Genomic DNA, 19324 nt, shown 5'->3' with positions numbered 1-19324 from the left:
TATTTGCTATATATGTATGATGATAAGCAAGTCCTATGGATCCAATTATTACCTCCACTTAAGCATTCCTCAATCTCATGAAGATCATCAACCTGATTCTTAGCAAGTGTGACAATTTTGAGGTAGTTACAACGAACATGGTAAATTTCCTAATTTGAAAGTGCTTCCTTGTGATAAAAGGACCATGGTTAAGAAATGTGACTTCAAGAAAGACTCCTCATGAAAGCAACTTAGACTATGAGTAGTTATATTTTAACTATAATCTTTACTGATCAAAATGATAAGCAAGATTTCCTAAGTATTTTTCTATGTGGCATACACTCTAATTAGAAAGATAAGTCACGCATACTTTGATAAGAAGGCAAAGGAATTACATTTATTGATTCCCTGTTATATTCTAGGCTATAGTAGTACAAGTGTATAATTTAATCTTGAAGAGTTCTTATGAGGCGGTTGTTAAAAATCTGAATTTATGGGGGAGGAAACTGAGATCAAATAGGTCACAGAGCCAGTGAACTGCAATCTTGAGATTTGAAGCTGAGTCCATCTAATTTCAAAACCCGTTCTCTGAAAAAATTCTATACATGGGAATATATGACTATATAGAATGTACTATCACATCACGTATCCAGCATCACAAAGAACAGGATGTTTTAGATAATATGAGGTATTCAATATAGTTGAATCCTACTACCAGTGCCAATTTGTTTGACATTTGAATCTGATTTCAAGTGGGAAATCAGAAGTTTATGTTTGTGAAAATTGTCTATTAGTATTATTCTGAGTGAGAACTTGATATAGATTCAGTAAATTTTATTTACTGCTATTTCTACCTTAGTCCTGGATAGTTGATGTTGCTGGATAAGTTTCAAAGTACTATATAGCTGTTGAGGAAATTTAAAAAAAGAGAGAGAGAAAATGGTTTTCTGAGTAAAACTAGTTTGATGATTCATACAGACTGCTCAAACTTTGAGCTGGTTCCTATTTTTAGGAATGAAGATAAGAGATTTTCAAATCCTTTACTTGTCCAATAAATATTTTGTTTACAAAATACCTGAAATTGCAAATGTACAGGTAGTAGGGAGGGCAAACAAAAACACTGAAACAAAATGGGAAAGAGCATGAAAAATGTAATGCTCAGCCTTGATCCATCATGTATCTCCACTGCTTCTGATTTTATTCTCCCAATTGTCTTCTGAGGTTTTTAGCAACAAACATCACAAACACTCATAAAGCTGTCCAGCTCTGTTAAAGGCAGGCATAGTGCTTGGTTCAGTAGACTTTCAAAGCAAAATTCTAGACTCTGTCAACACATACTAGGTAAAGTAATATTTTCTCACGCTCATTCTAAATTTACCTCCTCTTAATTTCATTGCACCTCTCTTCCCCTTTGTCAGGCAAAAAGAGAACTTCCGATTTAATAAAAATAATTTAGGCCATTTAAGTCAATAAAGTAGATTTTTCTCTTTTCTTTGCCAGGGTATCTTGGCGTTTAATGATCTCTTTTAGTAGTTATTCTTCTCTGGTATCATCTGACTATTGGGTTTGTTAGTACCTGAATTACAATTGACAAGCTACTCTTCCAGGAAGCCCAGCAAATTTAACATGAAGACTATAAGACTAACTGACATCATGAAATTCCTAAAGAAAGGGCTAATGTGTGTTTATCTCCACATGTGTAAATCCACAGTGTCAAACACCACATTTCCCTTGTGGTAGGGCAAGGTGAGGAGTTGAAACTTAATACATATCTACAGGAGTCTGACTCCACCTATATGCCCTTGGACATGTCTCTACAATGATTCTATATTATCCTCGTTTCTGTTGATCGGGAAATTGAATGAGTTGCCTAAGGTCAAGAGCCTAGTAAATAGCAGAACTGAGATTTGAATTCATGTCTGTCTGACTTTTTATTTCACCATTTGATTTCTCAATGACATGTGGTACCCAGTATGTATTTGTGGAATTTGCATCAGGTTATCACCTCTCTAGTCTATCTAGCCTCAAGAAGGAAAAGCCTGCAGCCTAGTAAAGTTGTAATCCACAATGACCTAAAGGTCAATTGGAATGCCACATGGCATGGTCAATCACTTAGTGTATAATTAATGTGAAATTAAGAGGCAAAAATTAACAGACATACAGAACCAGACTTTGGTAGTAATGAATCTGAGGACAGAGTCTCCACTTTCATTTTCATTACCACTATAGAAAAATAGTAAATAAAGGCAGGGGTAGGATGGTGGTATAAGTGGTAGAAAGAGAATTAGGGGAGATAATCTGTGGATTTATTTGCTACTAAAGTGCCCCTCAAAGGCAGCTTTGCCTGACTGGCATTTTTAACTTTTATTCTTATTATAACATTACCCTTTCATTATAATATCATATTTATATTTTTTATAATTCTGTAGTATTATCTGTTTGAAGAATTTTAGAGCATTAATGTTCAATGTCACCTAAGCCTTCCAATAGAAAAGTACTATATGCCTGCCTGAACATTCTTAGTATCAGGGAATTTCTTATTGATAAAAAAAAATAAATGTTTACTTCGTCCCAATTAAAAATATGCATTCCTACACTTTCTTGAAATTATTCTGTAAGCATGTCTGGAAGAACTATGTGGGAACATACATTCCTAGGCTAGTTCTTTGAATACTAGAAAAATCTTCAATGTTTATCAGCATTTCTGTATCAGAGACCTGGCTATACACAGAGCTAATGTCATATTTGTGTCCCTAGATATATGCACACAATTTTGGTACTTTTTTTCAATTTTAAAAATCTGAAATAAATATGCATTTCAAAAAAATTATGTAAGCTTTTAAACAATTATCACTTAATTAAAATGGGGTCCAATCATATTAGAGCAATTCCTTATCTGTCCCAGTATAGGAGAAATGAGCGAGGTGTTCATTTAGGCCTGAATATCCCCTTCAGTGACTGCAACCCCAGATTTTCATGTAACTTCTTATCCACCCAGGTCCAGTGCATCATAAGAGAGCCATTTTCCAACTTTCCTGTGCTTAAGAGTCACATGGGGTGCTATCTAAAAAGCTCCAGTGACTAGTCAAAAGGCCACAAAATCCCTTTTATCCTATGATATGTTTCGACTTCTTTCTCACAGACATTAATCTTACCATCGCAACAAAACCATCAACTATCACTACCAACTTAACCATGAGTTCTTCAGAGAGCTTAGCAATCACTTGTTTTAACTCCAAATTGTATAGATCTATGTGATAATCTATGGTTATACCACTACTTAGTGGCTGGGTGGAAATGAAGCCAGATCTTTTGATTCTTTCCAAAATAGTAGTTTCTCTAGCATGAATTGGGCTATTATTTTTATATTTAGCTATCTGGTATTTGACATCAGCCATCAGTATGAAGCAAAAAGTCTTCAAAGAAAATTGCAAATGGAATTCTACTCTGAGCTTTAATTATAGAGAAAAAAATAATACTTCATAGGGCAATGTATTAAATAGTGACTGCAAAATCAACTACTCATGAGATACTCTGCTAGGCATTCTGGGATACATGAAGATGAGTAACACATAGTTCTTGCCATACTGGAGCCCACAATCTGGGGGTAAGGTGTTAATCACTCTTGCCAGGATGATTGGGACATTTCACTGAATGCGAAATTGCAGTGTATCAGGTCATCATACTTTACAACACATTGAAGTGCTTCATACTTAACTCCACACAAAGTTGAAACTCCCATTAATGTTAACTGGCTTATTAGCATATGGGGAAAAAAAATCTCTCCATGTGCTGAACCAGTGTACTTAAAATTGATATTTAGAGGTCATGGTTGTTTGATATGAGTGGAAGGAAATAATTTGTAGCTGCTGTTATCATGATAAAAACATGAAATTATCTAAAGTCTCCTATAATTTTCTAGCCAGTTCTTGAGCAATTTACTAATTACAACATAAAAGAAAGGTTTCCTTACTTGTGGTCTCACCGTTCATTTCTTTAAGTTCACTGTTAATTCCAACATCTATGGAATTCATTATTTTGTCAATCTGTGAGAAACAAAAGCCATATAGATAAATTATTAATTCACTTTTAGCATTGTATTTTAAAATAATTTCCATATGCCAGCAGCATATATTCTTGATATTATTGCTACTGCAATACCACAATTAAGAGACTGAGAAAGTTTTAAAAGGAAGCAGACACCTTTTGAATTGCTTTTAAAAATACTAATTATGGGGGCGCCTGGGTGGCTCAGTGGGTTAAAGCCTCTGCTTTCGGCTCAGGTCATGATCCCAGCAGGGTCCTGGGATCGAGCCCCGAGTCGGGCTCTCTGCCCTGCAGGGAGCCTGCTTCCTCCCCCTCTCTCTCTGCCTGCCTCTCTGCCTACTTGTGATTTCTCTCTCTCTGTCAAATAAATAAAATCTTTAAAAAAAAAAATTTCTCTCTCCAAAAAAAAAAAAAATACGAATTATGTTTCCCTTTCTTAAATGTTCAAAATCAGATCCCCTTTTCTTTATATTTCTTAAAATGAACTTTGTTTGGACCTACATGGGTCAGTAATTAGGAATTGTGTATTCTTTAAATTCAGAAAGGGATGGGCTGAGGATAAGTTCGTGGGAACACATCCCTTCTCTCAGGCATTCTTCCTGTTCTGAAAGCATGCAACTCTCTGACTGTTGACGTGGTGGGTTTCAGTCTGTGGGTGTGGCCATTGGAACCAAGGTCTTACTAAATGGCTGGACTAGCCACAAGTTGATTTCTGACACAGAATCTCAAGAATCCAGGCATGGGGAAACACCTTAGTTCTAAGAGATAGGCTAAATGTTAATTAATCCTGCTGCATTCCAAAAAAGGATTGGGTCATTTACAGATGTTATTTACAGAGTTAATAAACATAAGAAAAGGAGAGATTGAGAAGACTATCAATCTAGTAGTACAGTATTTACAGGAAGATATGACTATCTAAGCTTTCACAGTTTATGGTTTAATCCCTTCCTCATCATCTTAGCAACCTGAGTAAGACAGAGGTTCCAGAGAGGACATTACTTAAATGTCCCATTTTGTTCACCCTGAAACAGATGTAGAGAGATTAAGTGATTTTCCTAAATAGCTCAATTCAGAATGTCAATACCAGACATTTCTAGTTCTCAGAATACTGTGGTGACTTATTGTACTTCAAAACCCAATCCACCTACACAGTTTTTTTTTGAGGGAGAAAATGTGACATGTTAGAATGAAATGCTAAGAGACAGTGTGGTCCATTCTTTGAAGAAATTCAAGAAAAGGTAAGAAACTTAATTTAGTCCTCCTTAGAGACAAAGGATGATATTTCATAAACTTGAAAGGACACTTACTTTCTGACTAATTCTATAAAATGAAGGACTTTGTCTTTAAGTATAGCTTAAATTGGTGATACATGACCTCAACATATTTTTTCTTTAATGTCTCTCTGAAAACTGTAAAAGGGAAATATTAAGTAATTTGGGTTTATTATAAGGCACTTGGAGAAGAGCCAGGACTATTCTTTTTCTTTTTCACAATTTTTTTTTTTGAGAGAGAGAGCATGAGCAGTGGGTGAGAGGCAGAGAGAGAATCTTAAGCAGGCTCCATGCCCAGGGCCAAGCACAGCATTGAGCACAATCTCACAACCCTAAGATCAGGACCTGAGCCAAAATCAAGTGTTGGATGTTTAAACAACTAGGCACCCCAAGCCAGCACGTTAAAGTTAAGATTATAAGGAGTTTATGAAAACATAAGTTACTTTAAAGGTGGGAGATGAGCTAACAAAGAATTTAGCAACTAGCAGAATGATACAGGGCTGCAGAAATATGAAGATTTTTCTCAATTTGTCTGCTACAGTGCTTGATAGGACATAATGTGAACATTCTCTTGTACCTCATAGCTAGTTATTACTTCTGCTTGACATCAATTTCTATGGAAACAACAGATTCCTCCACATGTGTGGAATTGTATTTGTTTTTACAGTAGCTGTGAAATTATCATGTATTACCCCTAAAATCCTGCCCTTCCACTTGCAACTGTCTATGTCTGTTAGTTGTTATTGCTGTTTTTGGTTATTTTTGTTTTTTGTTTTGTTTTGTTTTGTTTTTATTTTTGTTTTGCCTCTGAAAGACTTAAAAAACTGAAAATGCTTCCCCCAAACTTCCCATGCTCCAAAGTCTTATATAAACAACAACAAGAAGAACAAGTCTTACTTCTTCCCATTCAGAAGTGAAGGATGGTGTTCTTTCAGAATTCCCTTTAGAACTCTGATCAGCAGTTGAAGATTCACTCCAGTTAACTTTTGATGTTTTCTCATTTGAAGGGTATGCAATGAGATCGGAATCTGATTTAGAAACGGTTTTTGACAAATGCATGTCAATCAGGGCTTTTGGCAATGACCTTATTCTCCCCAAGGTACAGGCTCTCTCCACAAATCCTCCTGTGTTCATAATCCACTGGTCCCCATTCCGGGATCCACTCCTAGTTGTTCTTGTGCCAACAATGGTATGGTTTTCAAGTTGGTTGCTTTTTTTGTGAAAAATTGTTCGACTGACCACTTTGGGTTTAATTTTCTTTACCAAAGTTTCTGAATTATTTGCTATTGGAGACTTCTTGAAAGGCAAAGGACTATTTGCCAAACTAACTTCATCTTGTCCTTCTTCACGTTCATCTCTTTTCCCATAGAGATGAAATGGGTTTTCAGGGCACTCACAGGCTGGAGAGGATCCATGGAGAAGGCCTTCAAATTGCCCAGGATCATATTCTTTTGGAGGATCACTGTCTTCCTGTTGAGAAGGGTCATCTGCAAAAGAGAGGAAAGACATCAGGATGGTTGATTATAAGGACTCCAAAAGCCCTGTTACAACAGCAGTGCCTTTTCAAACTTGTGCAATACCTAGACATTTTATTTGTTGGTACAATGATATCTTCACTTTATGAAACACTCATGATCCTACAGTACCATGTATAAAATGAATTTGTGTGTGTGTATGAACTGGATCTTCCTGACATACCTTACAGTACATTTCAAAGATATGAACTGAGTATTAATTGAGTAATTGTATATTGTTCTTCCTTATTCCCAGATATATTTTATATTGAATAACAAAACGGTTTTCTTAAAGTGAAACACTCATGTCCAAACCCTCACAATAAATGAATCATTGTGTAGTAGGACATTGGGCAGGTAAATCAAGATTATACATAATAACACCCCTTTGCCCTTCTCCCAGCAAATAAATTCAGAAACAAAATCTTTGAAAGAAGTATAATTAGAAGTAATTTAAAGTTTAAATTAAGAAGTAATTTAAAAATAGTGATAATATTACTTTAAATATAAAATATGAAATATAAAATATAAAATAAAGAATTATTCTATAAGTTCTATCATTTAGACAGAAAGGATTTGTTCAGGCTTAATGTAGGCAAACAATGCAGAAGTAATTTAAAAATACTGAGAATATTACTTTAAATATAAAATAAAGAATAATTCTATAAGTTCTATAATTTAGACAAAAAAGATTTGTTCAGGCTTAATGTAGACAAACAATGCAACCCATAATATCACTAAAAAGTGAGATTCTTTTATAAGAAACTGATGTTGAGCTATTAACACAAAGCTCTCTTTTTCTTTCTTCTCTGAAATAGCATTAGTTATTTTTTAATTTCTTCAGATCTTTGAAAGAGTAATGCAGAGGGGTGCCTGGGTGGCTCAGTGGGTTAAGCCTCTGCCTTTGGGTCAGGTCATGGTCTCAGGGTCCTGGGATCGAGCCCTGCTTCAGGCTCTCTGCTCAGCAGGGAGCCTGCTTCTCCCTCTCTTTCTGCCTGACTCTCTGCCTACTTGTGATCTCTCTCTCTCTGTCAAATAAATAAATAAAATCTTTAAAAAAAGAGAATAATTCAGAAAAAAAAATTTATTGCTTTGTAATTTTTTCTAAGATAAAACGTAAATATTCTCTGAGACTTAAAATATACGATGTTTTTGTATGATCTAATTTATATCTTAAAGATATACTGTGTAAAACCCTGGCCAAAGAACTTAGCAAAGGATGTCAGTATACTTTTTTGATTGGTCATTTAGTTCATATAGCTGAAGATTTGCCACAATCAGAAGTTAAATTATGGGATAAGCTCATAACCTAATCTTGTGAAAGAGTCAAAAATAGCCAATGTGGTGGATAATAACAAATCCAAAGCTGACTTGCTGACTTGCACTTTAAGTACATTGGTTATTATTATAAATTCTAAACACCAAAGTTTTCATAAATTAACAAGTAACATTAAACAGGTATGTACTATTTTATAGGCTCCGGATTAGGGGTCATATTTACAAGATCTCATTTGATCTGCATAACAATCCTGTGAAATGATTAATAATAATTACGATTATTTGATAGAGATATAGCTAAAATATTGGATTCACATATTTAAACAAATTGGCAACCATAATAAATCTCAATAGATACTTGCCCAGAGAATGCTACAGACAAACCAATGCTCCTTATTACTCTTTGGTCACAAGTCCCTGCACTGTTCTCTCCCTCATTGATGATTGAGGCAGGTTTGTTCCTGACCTTGCATATCCCCATACCTAACCCTGGTTCCTGTTTGGCTTTCCAAGCAGATGTCCCCCTGCTCAGACCTTGTCACCAATGATATCCTGAGACAGAAGAGAGAAGAGTGCTAGGAAGAGAGGTCCAAAAGACAACAATCTAAAGGAGAAACACTGCACCTGCCTAGTACTATAATAATCTCTCTGTCTTCTCACAAAACCTGCATCCCTTTCCATTGTAGCAACACTTTGTCCTTGATTATAACTACTTTTGTCCTTCCCTCAAGACAGAGACCCTTCCTGGGGTAGAATAGTGAGTGCAGAGTGAGTGAACGCAGCTCTGAATTCTCACTAAAGCTAGGGTTTATGGTCTTTTATATCCATTTTTTGAAAGTAAAAACAAACATTTAAACAACATAAGTTACTGAAATTTTCCTAGCTAGTTAGAGGTTAAGCTGAGATTCAAACCAAGATCTATCAGATTCCCATATCCACTAGCCTGGAAAATATATTACTATTTAGATAGAAGAACAGTCTAGGGTTCAAAGGCAAAAAGTAGACTCTGTGGGTTGGCATGTGTTTCTCCTATTTATGACTATTCCTGGAATTTGGGATAAGTGAACTACAAAAGTTTTTTTTTTTCTACTTCCACAGAAGCAAGATTATACCAAAAGGAAATAAAACCTGGCATTCTGTTCCAATGAATTTTCTCTTTTTCTTTCCTATGCTACTTGGATTCATAGTGCTTTACAACATAATAGTTTGGTATGGATGACAGTCATGGGTAAGTAATGTAAAAGGAAGGAGGAATTCAGAAATAAGGACGTTTAGAATTTTATTTTGAAAGTTACTATAGAAGTCCAAAGGGTTTGGTTATGAAAAGAAAATTGAAAATAGTCAGCCTATTGTGGGAAGAAGATTCTGCAAATCTCAGTCAAGAGGTTTTTGACCATAATCATGATAAATGAGAGTTTAAAGGGCATAATTTTATTTAAAGTTTTCTGTGAATATTATTATTAGGTTATTATCCCCTCTGTGGTTTCACCAAAATGACTATAATCACAATTTCAAAATGCTTTATATTGTCCAAGTCCTCCAGTGATAAGCAATCACTTCTCTAAGTAAAAGAAAATTTAAGTATTAGCATATAAGCTTTGTCTTTTGAATAATAGTTCTTAGCATCATGATACTTGGTAACATTTTTATTGAGTTATCAAAAGGCAACTATTTACTTGCTTGTTTCAGTGGCCAAGTTCTAAAGATTACTCATATCAAAGAGAATGACAAGTTGGTATAAAAGCTCCCAAAATTCTTATTTGGTGGATTGATGGCAGGAATGGCCCCACTATGCAGCAGCTCCCTGTAGCCATACTCTACTCTGTATCCATTCCTCCCACATGACTCTGGGGATGGCTGTGACTCTGGGGATGGCCGTGTGCCTTGCTTTGGCCAATGGGACAACAGCCAGCATAATAGAAGCAGAGACTTGAAAAGCACTTGTACACTGGGGGCTTGCAAACTTGCTGACAGGTGAACAAGCCCAGATTTGTCTGAAAGATGATGAACTACATTACCCTGCTGTTTGAAATTGTAGGTTTTATTGTTTTTCAAGTATGATGAGGCTAACAGATCAGGAGACAATTGCCATTGAAAAGATAAACTGTTATAGATTCCAAGAGAAGGGAGGATGTCATGCCCTGGGGTGGGGGAAATGGGGGAAACCAGGGTTAGTTAGGAGGCAGAATGAGTAAGGGACTAGGTGGGCCGGAGCCTGCACTGTGATTTCTCCGTGAAGGAGAGGAAGAAACAGGGTAATCAGGTTTAGGATTGGCTAGTCCGATTGGCTAGAATCATTTCAGCAGCTTCTAGAGCTTAGATAGGGACTATCCCTAGTTGTTTGATACCTGGCCCTGGTGTGATTAGGCTGGGTGATAGGTGGCCCTGAGTGTGGTTGGGGTATGGCTCTAGATTGGTTGGTTTGCATATGAAAGGCATGTTTACTATCTCTAAGATATAGCTAGCCCTGGGAGGGGCAGTTCCTCCAGGGTCAAAAGGTCCCAAGATGTTAAAGAATCAAAAACAAAAAACAAAACAAAACAAACCTGAAGCAAAAAGGCGTGGTTTATACATCGGTCATCTCTGTCACCTTAGACGATAGACAACTTTCTTACATTTGAGTGAGGTCATCCATGACCTATCAATCCCAGGCCAATATGCCAACTGACCACCCATGATGAGAAAACCTAGCCAAGATTAGCTGAGGCTGGCCCAGACCAGAAGAAAATACTCCCCAGAATCATGAGCTATATAAATGGCTATTATTTTAAGTTATTGAGTTTTGGAGTGGTTGATATACCATGATTCAGACTGTGTCCCAGTTTTCAGAGAAGAATTAATATATTGTTCAAAATATATTCTCAGGGTGCCTGGGTGGCTCAGTGGGTTAAAGCCTCTGCCTTTGGCTCAGGTCATGATCCAGGGGTCCTGGGATCGAGCCCCACGTTGGGCTCTCTGCTCAGCGGGGAGCCTGCTTCCTCCTCTCTCTCTCTCTCTCTGCCTGCCTCTCTGCCTACTTGTGATCTCTGTCTGTCAAATAAATAAATAAAATCTTTAAAAAACCCACAAAAAACAAAAAAATATATATTCTGGTGATGTTTATATTTTCACTTCTACAAACAAAGATAGTAATAGTATACACCTATAAGTGTTGTGAACTTAATAAAATAATAGAAGTAAAGCAGTTAGAACAATGCAGTGGCATAGAAGACAGTAAATATTATTTCTTCTATTACAATTTTTAATCTAAAGGGTTTCATTTTTACAAATAAATATAGTAGTGATTGTATTAGATACTCAATAAAGATTGTTATTTTGACATAGTAAATATAATAGGATTTACTCCTTTGTTTCTGCTTATATGTTTTGAAAATATACTTTGGGAAGAATTTTTGCACTTTCTTACTATTTTTTTACTGTAACTAGGTAAAGTATATAGATTAAACTGTTTTCATAACTTGTCTCATTTAATTTCATACTTCTCTTTTGATAAGTGGATATTTCATGCTAAGGTACAGAACTAAATATGTGTGAATTCCAATCTGATAGTTACTCAAAGCATCCTTGGCATTTCAAAGAAATGTCAGAGAAAGTATCCAATAAGTAAGCATTTCAATCTCTTTTTACCCATCTTTGCCCCGTCTTTAACATATAAATACCTGAATAACAATAACACCTCAAATTTCATGTCAAGATAAAAAAAAAATTATGGAAAATGAGTGATTTTATTCTTGTAGAATAAATCATAACTTTTGTCTACTGGGTCATTTTATTTCTCTTTAGAAAATAAAAAATTTCTCCATTTCCAGGGATTTGAGTGCTGATATTGATATTAATAGAAATCCTGTGGTGTTGGTTGTTATTTTTCCTCTCTCATTTGTGATTTTATTTATTTGGGTCTTTTCTCTTTTCTTATTGATAAGTCAGGCTGGAGATTTATCAATTTTGTTAATTTTTTCAAAGAACCAGCTCCTGGTTTCATTGTTCTATTTTTTTTTCTTTTTTTTTAGTTTCTATACCATTTATTTCTGCTCTGATCTTTATTATTTCCTTCTTTCTGCTGGCTTTAGACTTGATTTGTTTTTCTTTTTTCTAACTTCTTTTGATGTAAGGCTAGGTTTTTATTTGAGATTTTTCTTGCTTCTTGAGGTAGGCCTGTATTGCTATATACTTCCCTCTTAGGACTGCTTTTGCTGCATCCCAAAGGATCTGGACCCTTATGTTCTCATTTTCATTTGTTTCCATGCATTTTTTATTTCTTCTTTGATTTCCTGGTTGACCCATTCATTGTTTAGTTGCAATAAGAACCTCTATATATTTATAGTCTTTACAAATTTTTTCTTGTGGTTGACTTCCAGTTTCATAGCATTGTGGTCAGAAAAGATGCATGGAATGACTTTGATCTTTTTCTGTTTGTTGAGGCCTGTTTTGTGACCTAAATGTGATCTATTCTGGAGAATGATCCATGTGTACTTGAAAAGAATGTGTATTCTTCTGTTTTAGGATTGAATGTTCTAAGTATATGTATTAAGTCCATCTGGTCTAATATGTCATTCATGATAAAGAAACGCAAAGCTAGAGGTATCACAATTCTAGACTTTAAGTTATATTACAAAGCTGTAGTGATCAAAACAGTATGGTACTGGCACAAAGATAGACACATAGATCAATAGAACAAAATAGAAAACCCAGAAATGAACCCATAACTATGGTTAATTAATCTTCAACAAAGCAATAAAGAATATACAGCAGGAAACAGTCTCTTCAACAAATGATATTAGGAAAACTGGACAAAAACTTGCAAAAGAATGAAATTGGACCACTTTCTTATATCATACCAAAAATATATTGACAATAGATGAAAGACCTACATGTGAGACCTGAAACTACAAAAATCTTAGGGAAGAACACAGGCAGTAACCTCTTTGACATTGGCCATAATAACTTCTTTCCAGATATGTCTCCTGAAGCAAGGGAAACATAAGCAAAAATAAACTATTGGGACTAAATCAAAATAAATCAAAATAAAAAACATAGCGAAGTCAACAATCAACAAAACTAAAAGGCAACCTACAAAATGGGAGAAAATATTTGCAAATGATATATCCAATAAAAGTTTAGTATCCAAGATATATAAAGAATTTATAAAACTCAGTACCCCCAAAATGAATAATCCAACTAAAAAATGGGCAGAAGACATGAATAGACATTTTTCTAAAGAAGACATACAGGGCCAACAGACACATGAAAAGATGCTCAACATAACTGATCATCAGGGAAATACAAATCAAAACTATAATGAAATATTACCTCATACCTGTCAAAATGGCTAAAATCAACAACACAAGAAACAACAGGTGTTGGTGAGGACGTGGAGAAAACTGTTGGAGGGAATACAAACTGGTGCAGGCACTGTGGAAAATAGTATGGAGTTTCCTTAAAAAGTTAAAAATAGAACTACCCTATGATAGGTGTTTATCCAAAGAATACAAAAGTACTAATTTAAAAGGATACATGTACCCCAATGTTTATGGCAGATTATCTACAATAGCCAAATTATGGAAATAGCCCAAGTGTCCATTGACTGATGAATGGATGAAGAAGATGTGGATGTTATGGAGTGGAATATTATTCAGCCATAAACAGAATCTTATTGGAATGGAATGGAATGGAAAATTGGAATATTATTCAGTCATAAAAAAGAATGAAATCTTGCCATTTGCAATGACATACATAGAGCTAGAGAGTATTACACTAAGTGGAATAAGTCAGTCAGAGAAAGACAAATACCATATGATTTCATTCATGTGGAATTTAAGAAACAAAACCAATGAGCAAGGGATGAAAAAGAAGAGAGAGAGAGACAAACCAGGAAACAGACTTTTTACTATCGAGAACAGCTTGATGGTACAGCTTCATAGCATTGTGGTCAGAAAAGATGCATGGTATGACTTTGATCTTTTTCTGTTTGTTGACCCCCAGAAAGATGGGGGGTTGGGTTAATTAGGTGATGGGGATTAAGGAGTGCACTTGTGATGAGCACTGGGTGTTGTATGGAAGTGCTGAATAACTATATTGTATACCTGAAGCTAGTATTATATTGTATGCTAACTAACCAAAATCTAAATAAAAACATAATAATTGGGGGTACCTGGGTGGCTTAGTTGGTTTAATGTTTGACTCTAGTCAATCTCAGGTCACAATCTCAGGGTTCTGAGATGGAGTCTCTTGTCAGGCTCTGCGCTTATTGGGGATTCTGCTTGAGATTTTCTCTCTCCTCCCCCCTCTAAACTTCTCCTGCTCTCTCTCTCTCCCTCAAATAAATAAATAAACAGATTAAAATAAAACATATAATAATGAAAGAATAAAATGAGCAATGATTACAACAAACAAACAAAACACCAGCTATGGTGATAACTTCAATAAAGCAGGTATCAAGAAATCTTGTGGACCTGGAAAATGGATGGGCAAAACCAAATCAGGTGATAGCAACAAAATCCAGAACTGGATCTGCAGCTATGTAGCCGTAGTGGTGAAAAGAAAATGAAATTGGATGGACCCTGCAAGCCATGAAATTGCCATTAGATTCTGATTAACCAAAGGAAAGGGCCCAGTACTAAGCAGGATGCCAAGCAATAGAATCTGAGAACAACTAGCAGAACTTGAAAAAATCCTGCAAAAAGACAACAGGAAGCAGCTTAAGCCCTTGAGAATCTCAGGAATATCCAATAAAGACATGCTTTTAGTAGGGCTAGAGACTGTCTGAAGAAAAATTTTCAGGAGCAGAACCTAAATTGAACAAGGTAAAAATATCAGAGACCTCAAGGAGAAAAACATTTTATATAATGGACAAGTGGGAGTGGCATGGGAGGCAGTGGTCCAGAGAAGGGAGACCTTGGACATAGTAGTAGCAAAATACAATGTTAAACTTTGAGACTACCACTATGGAAAGCAAAGTGAATGGAGTTCTGGAGAACACCAAAGTAATGATAAATTTTTCTGAATCAAGCAGAGAAACTCCCCTATTTCTCCATACTTCATGGTAACAACAAAGGAGAAAGCCCTTGAGCAGTGAAATGGGTAAAATTATTCTCATATGGTATGGCTCATGCCTATTCTCATATAGCAACCTCTTCTGAATGAATAATTCAGGACATCTCTTCTCATTAAACATGGTAAATAAAAAAGGATTTTAATAGAACTCCATTTAATGACATTATAAGAAAAAGAAATGAAAATGAATGTTGAAGAGTCAATAAAAACAAATAAAAAATGTGGCCCTAAGGATTTTGAAAACTGCAACCCTCAAATTAAAAAGTATTTTTAATAAATTAAAATCATCTAAGATCTGAAGGAAAAACCTATATGATAAGTAGAAGCTCATATATGAGATGTCTGGTCATTTCCTTTTCCCTTTCCCATTCACTCCATACAATTCAGTCCTAAAGTCATTAGATGAGGAAAAGTGAGATGGCATCCATACCTTCAGTGGAGAATGGAGATTTGCAGTGATCCAGAGTTGAGAATCAGGGCTCAAGGAGGGTAATGGTGGTGCCCATGTTTGGGGCAATCCAGAATGGCATGTTGGGGTCCATGCAGGGTTAAGGAGGGTGTCCACATGTGGAGTAGCCCAGTATGGAGTGTAAGGGTCCACGTGGGGGTGGGAAAGAACCTATGGAGGGGGAATGGCCTGGTAGAAAGAATCAGCAAAGCAAGGAGGATATCCCTGCAGAGAGGTGGTCTAGGGTTGTCAAAACCCTGAAACAGGGAAAGGAAAATGTCCCTATCCAGAAGAGAAAAGTGTTCATGCATGGAGTAGCCTGGCATGGGATGTCAATGCCCAATCAGAGAAAGGAGCATGTACAGCAATGGCCTGCTGTAAGGTGCAGCCCCAGGAGGATGAGCAGCGTGTTTACACAGAGAGATAAACTGGCATGGAGAATCCAATTTCAGTCGAGGGGAGAAAGCTGTCTGAGTGAGGATGCAGATCTGGGAGATTTGTTATTTACAGAGGGGTTAATCAAATAAGCAACTACATGGATAATGGGAACCACATTTCTTACCAAACTGTTTAAGGGAGAATTTTTAAATATGAAGAGGAAGAAAACTAGAGTGAACCTGTGATGTTGGATTGGAATTGGAGATACCAATGTTTTCAAGATATATAAATAAAGAGAGATGGAAATATGTATTTGTGTGTGTATATGTATTTATACATATAGATTACCTACCTCTGTCAACTAAGAAGGTGTGGGAAATTGAAATCCCAGTAACAGTAAGTAAAGCCTACATTTTGGCTTCTAAATATATTTTCCACTCAAATCAACAATGGTCCATTGAGAAATTATTCTATTATGGCCAATGAAGGGAAGGTGTAAGATGAGCCTGGAACCTTGTGCCAGAAAGCAAAGAAGTACTCAGAGTGATGAGGCATGTTAGGAGGATAGAGAAGCCAGATTGGCTGGGCTCCAATTGTTTAGACTGAGGACAACTTTAGGAACAAAATAAGTTATGACAGTTAATGGGTTATAATCTATCAGATAAAATAGGAAAACATGAGCCCATAAAAGTATATAAATAAATGAATGATTTAAAAGTTTGATTAGGAATGAGAAATTTAAATAATTTCAAATGACCTCCCCATAAAATACTTAATTACAACGTGAAAAAGAGTAACTCTGCAGTGAAGAATTCTGCAAGGTGCTATCCTAATCAAATGATCAAGGGGAACATCACCAATAATAGAGCAAATAAAAATCTTGGCCCACCTGATAGGATGCAATGAGAAAAACATAGAATCACTTCTGAATTTTCCTGCCAAAGATGCATAATCTAAATCTACTCAGGCAGAAATATCAGATAAAACCCAATTTTTTGAGACTAAAGAGACATGACAACTAAATGCAACGTGGGATCCTCAGCTAGATTCTTTTCTCACAGAAATTTTACTGGGGAAAGTAGGAAAACCTGAATGAGGTCTGAAGAATAGATGGTAGTAGTGTATTGATGATAATTTTCTGATTTTGTTCCATTGTGGTTGTGGACGAATGCACGTTCTAGCATGGTGTACGAAATGCCATACTAAAGTAGTATTTCTCTAAGTGTTGTCCAGGGATTCTTGGGGTCTTCTCAGGGGTTCCATGAGATCAAAACAATTTTCAGACTAATACTAAGACATTTATTTGCCCTTTTCACTCTCATTATCTCATGAGTGTGCAGTGGAGTTGTTCAGAGGTTACATGATGTATCTTTCCACAGTGGAAATGGGTGATGACTCTTAGGTCTTGCTGTAGGGACGGGCACACTATCACTTCTCACATCTACTGACAGAATAAAGTCATGTGTCTGAACCTAAAGTAAATGGAGTGGGAATATAAATGCCACGTACTGTACCGCAGTACAGTGTAACAGGAAGAAAAGGGAGTGAAGAATTGAGAGCAGTAATCACATCTACCACAGAATACCTCTAATGTTTCCCTTTTAAAAATGATGCTTTCTCTAATTTTTGGATACATATCATTTATTAAGTTAAATACTTTCTTTCATATTCCAACTTTGCTGAGAATTTTAATTATAAGTGAATATTGAGTTTCTGTCAAATGATTTTCTTCATCTATTGAGTTCATTATGTAGTTTTTCTCCTTTAATCTGTTAGTGTAAAGAACACATTTTCTTATGTTAAACACACTGGATATTAATGGGATGAATTGGCCAAAATGAATTTTCCTTTTAATGTCCCACTAAATTTGGTTTACTAGTACTTTGTTTAGGACGTTTGCATCTACATTCATGAATGAAACAGGCCTGTAAACTTTCCTTTCTTATACTATCTAATTTTGATATGAATCTTACTAGTATCATATGAACTAGTTGGAGAAAATTTCTACTTTTTCAATTTTCTACAGTGGTTTGTATAAGATTACAATAGTCTGTTTCTTTCTTTTTAAAAGATTTTTATTTTATTTTATTTTATTTTATAAACATATAATGTATTATTAGCCCCAGGGGTACAGGTCTGTGAATCACCAGGTTTACACACTTCACAGCACTCACCATAGCACATACCCTCCCCAATGTCCATAACCCCACCACCCTCTCCCGACCACCCTCCCCCCAGCAACCCTCAGTTTGTTTTGTGAGATTAACAGTCTCTTATGGTTTGTCTCCCTCCTGAGCCCATCTTGTTTCATTTATTCTTTTCCTACTCCCCAACCCCCCCCACCCAGGTTGCATCTCCACTTCCTCATATCAGGGAGATCATACGATAGTTGTCTTTCTCTGATTGAATAGTCTGTTTCTTAAGAGCTATATTTAATTTACCTTTAAAATAATTTGGGCTCAGACAGAGGATCATAGGAGAAGGGAGGGAAGAATCAAACAAGATGAAACCAGAGAGGGAGACAAAGCATAAAAGACTCTTAATCTCAGGAAACAAACAGAGGGTTGCTGGAGGGGAGGAGGTTGGGAGGGATGGGGAAGCTGAGTGATGGACATTGGGGAGGGTGTGTGCTATGGAGAGTGCTGTGAATTGTGTAAAACTGATGCATCACAGACCTATCCCCTTGTAACAAATAATACATTATATGTTAATAAAAAAATAAAATGAAATAATCTAGACTCAGCATGTTCTTTGTGGAAAGATTTTTTTTAATCTTTTTCTTTTTTAAATTTATTTGTCAGAGAGAGAGAGAGAGAAAGCGTAAAAGCAAGGGGAGCAGCAGGCAGAGGGAGAAACAGGCTACCTGCTGAGCAAGGAGCTTGATGAGGGACCCCATCCCAGGTCCCTGGGATCATGATCTAAGCCAAAGGCAGATGCTTAACCAACTGAGCCACGCAGGTGAACCATGTGGAAATATTTTTTAATTATTCAATTTCTTTAATAGCTGTAGGACTATTTGGGGTTTCTACATCTTTTTGAAGTATTGGCAGGTTATAATTATCTAGAAGTTATCCAATTCTCAGTTTTAAAATTTGTTGGCACAAAGTTGTTCATAATTTTTTCTTATTATCTTTTTAATCTTTTTATGTAACTATAGTTACAATCCTTCCTATTCCTAATACAGTTTGCTGGTATAGTCTCCCTTTCTTCTTTACTATTCTTACTAGAAATTATATCTACTTTTAAGTGTATAAAAATTCTGTTTCTGATTTTATATAGTAGTTTTTATTACTTTTTCATTCATTTCTGTTCATTACCATTTCCCTTTTCCTACTTTCCTGGGTTTTTTTCTATCA

General features: G+C 35.9%; 1 protein-coding gene across 5 annotated transcripts in view; it reads right to left on the bottom strand.

Annotated features, from left to right (window-relative positions):
- LOC111141988 (ankyrin repeat and sterile alpha motif domain containing 1B) overlaps positions 1–19324 on the bottom strand; it is a 1155119-nt gene that overhangs the window by 481331 nt on the left and 654464 nt on the right. For 4 of the 5 annotated variants that reach the window (XM_022494890.1, XM_022494891.1, XM_022494892.1 and 1 more), the window contains exons 13-14: positions 6195–6784; positions 3953–4025 (exon numbers count right to left, since the gene is read on the bottom strand). In XM_022494890.1, coding sequence (XP_022350598.1) covers positions 3953–4025; positions 6195–6784 — 663 coding nt within the window. The remainder of the gene's footprint in view (positions 1–3952; positions 4026–6194; positions 6785–19324) is intronic. The other variant, XM_022494894.1, reaches the window with a different exon arrangement.

This window comes from Enhydra lutris, unplaced genomic scaffold (genome assembly GCF_002288905.1).
Source record: "Enhydra lutris kenyoni isolate GAN:26980312 unplaced genomic scaffold, ASM228890v2 scaffoldscaffold7, whole genome shotgun sequence".
Lineage (NCBI taxonomy): Eukaryota > Metazoa > Chordata > Mammalia > Carnivora > Mustelidae > Enhydra > Enhydra lutris.
The sequence above is the reverse complement of the archived record's forward strand: the minus strand, read 5'-3'. Positions and strand labels throughout refer to the sequence as shown.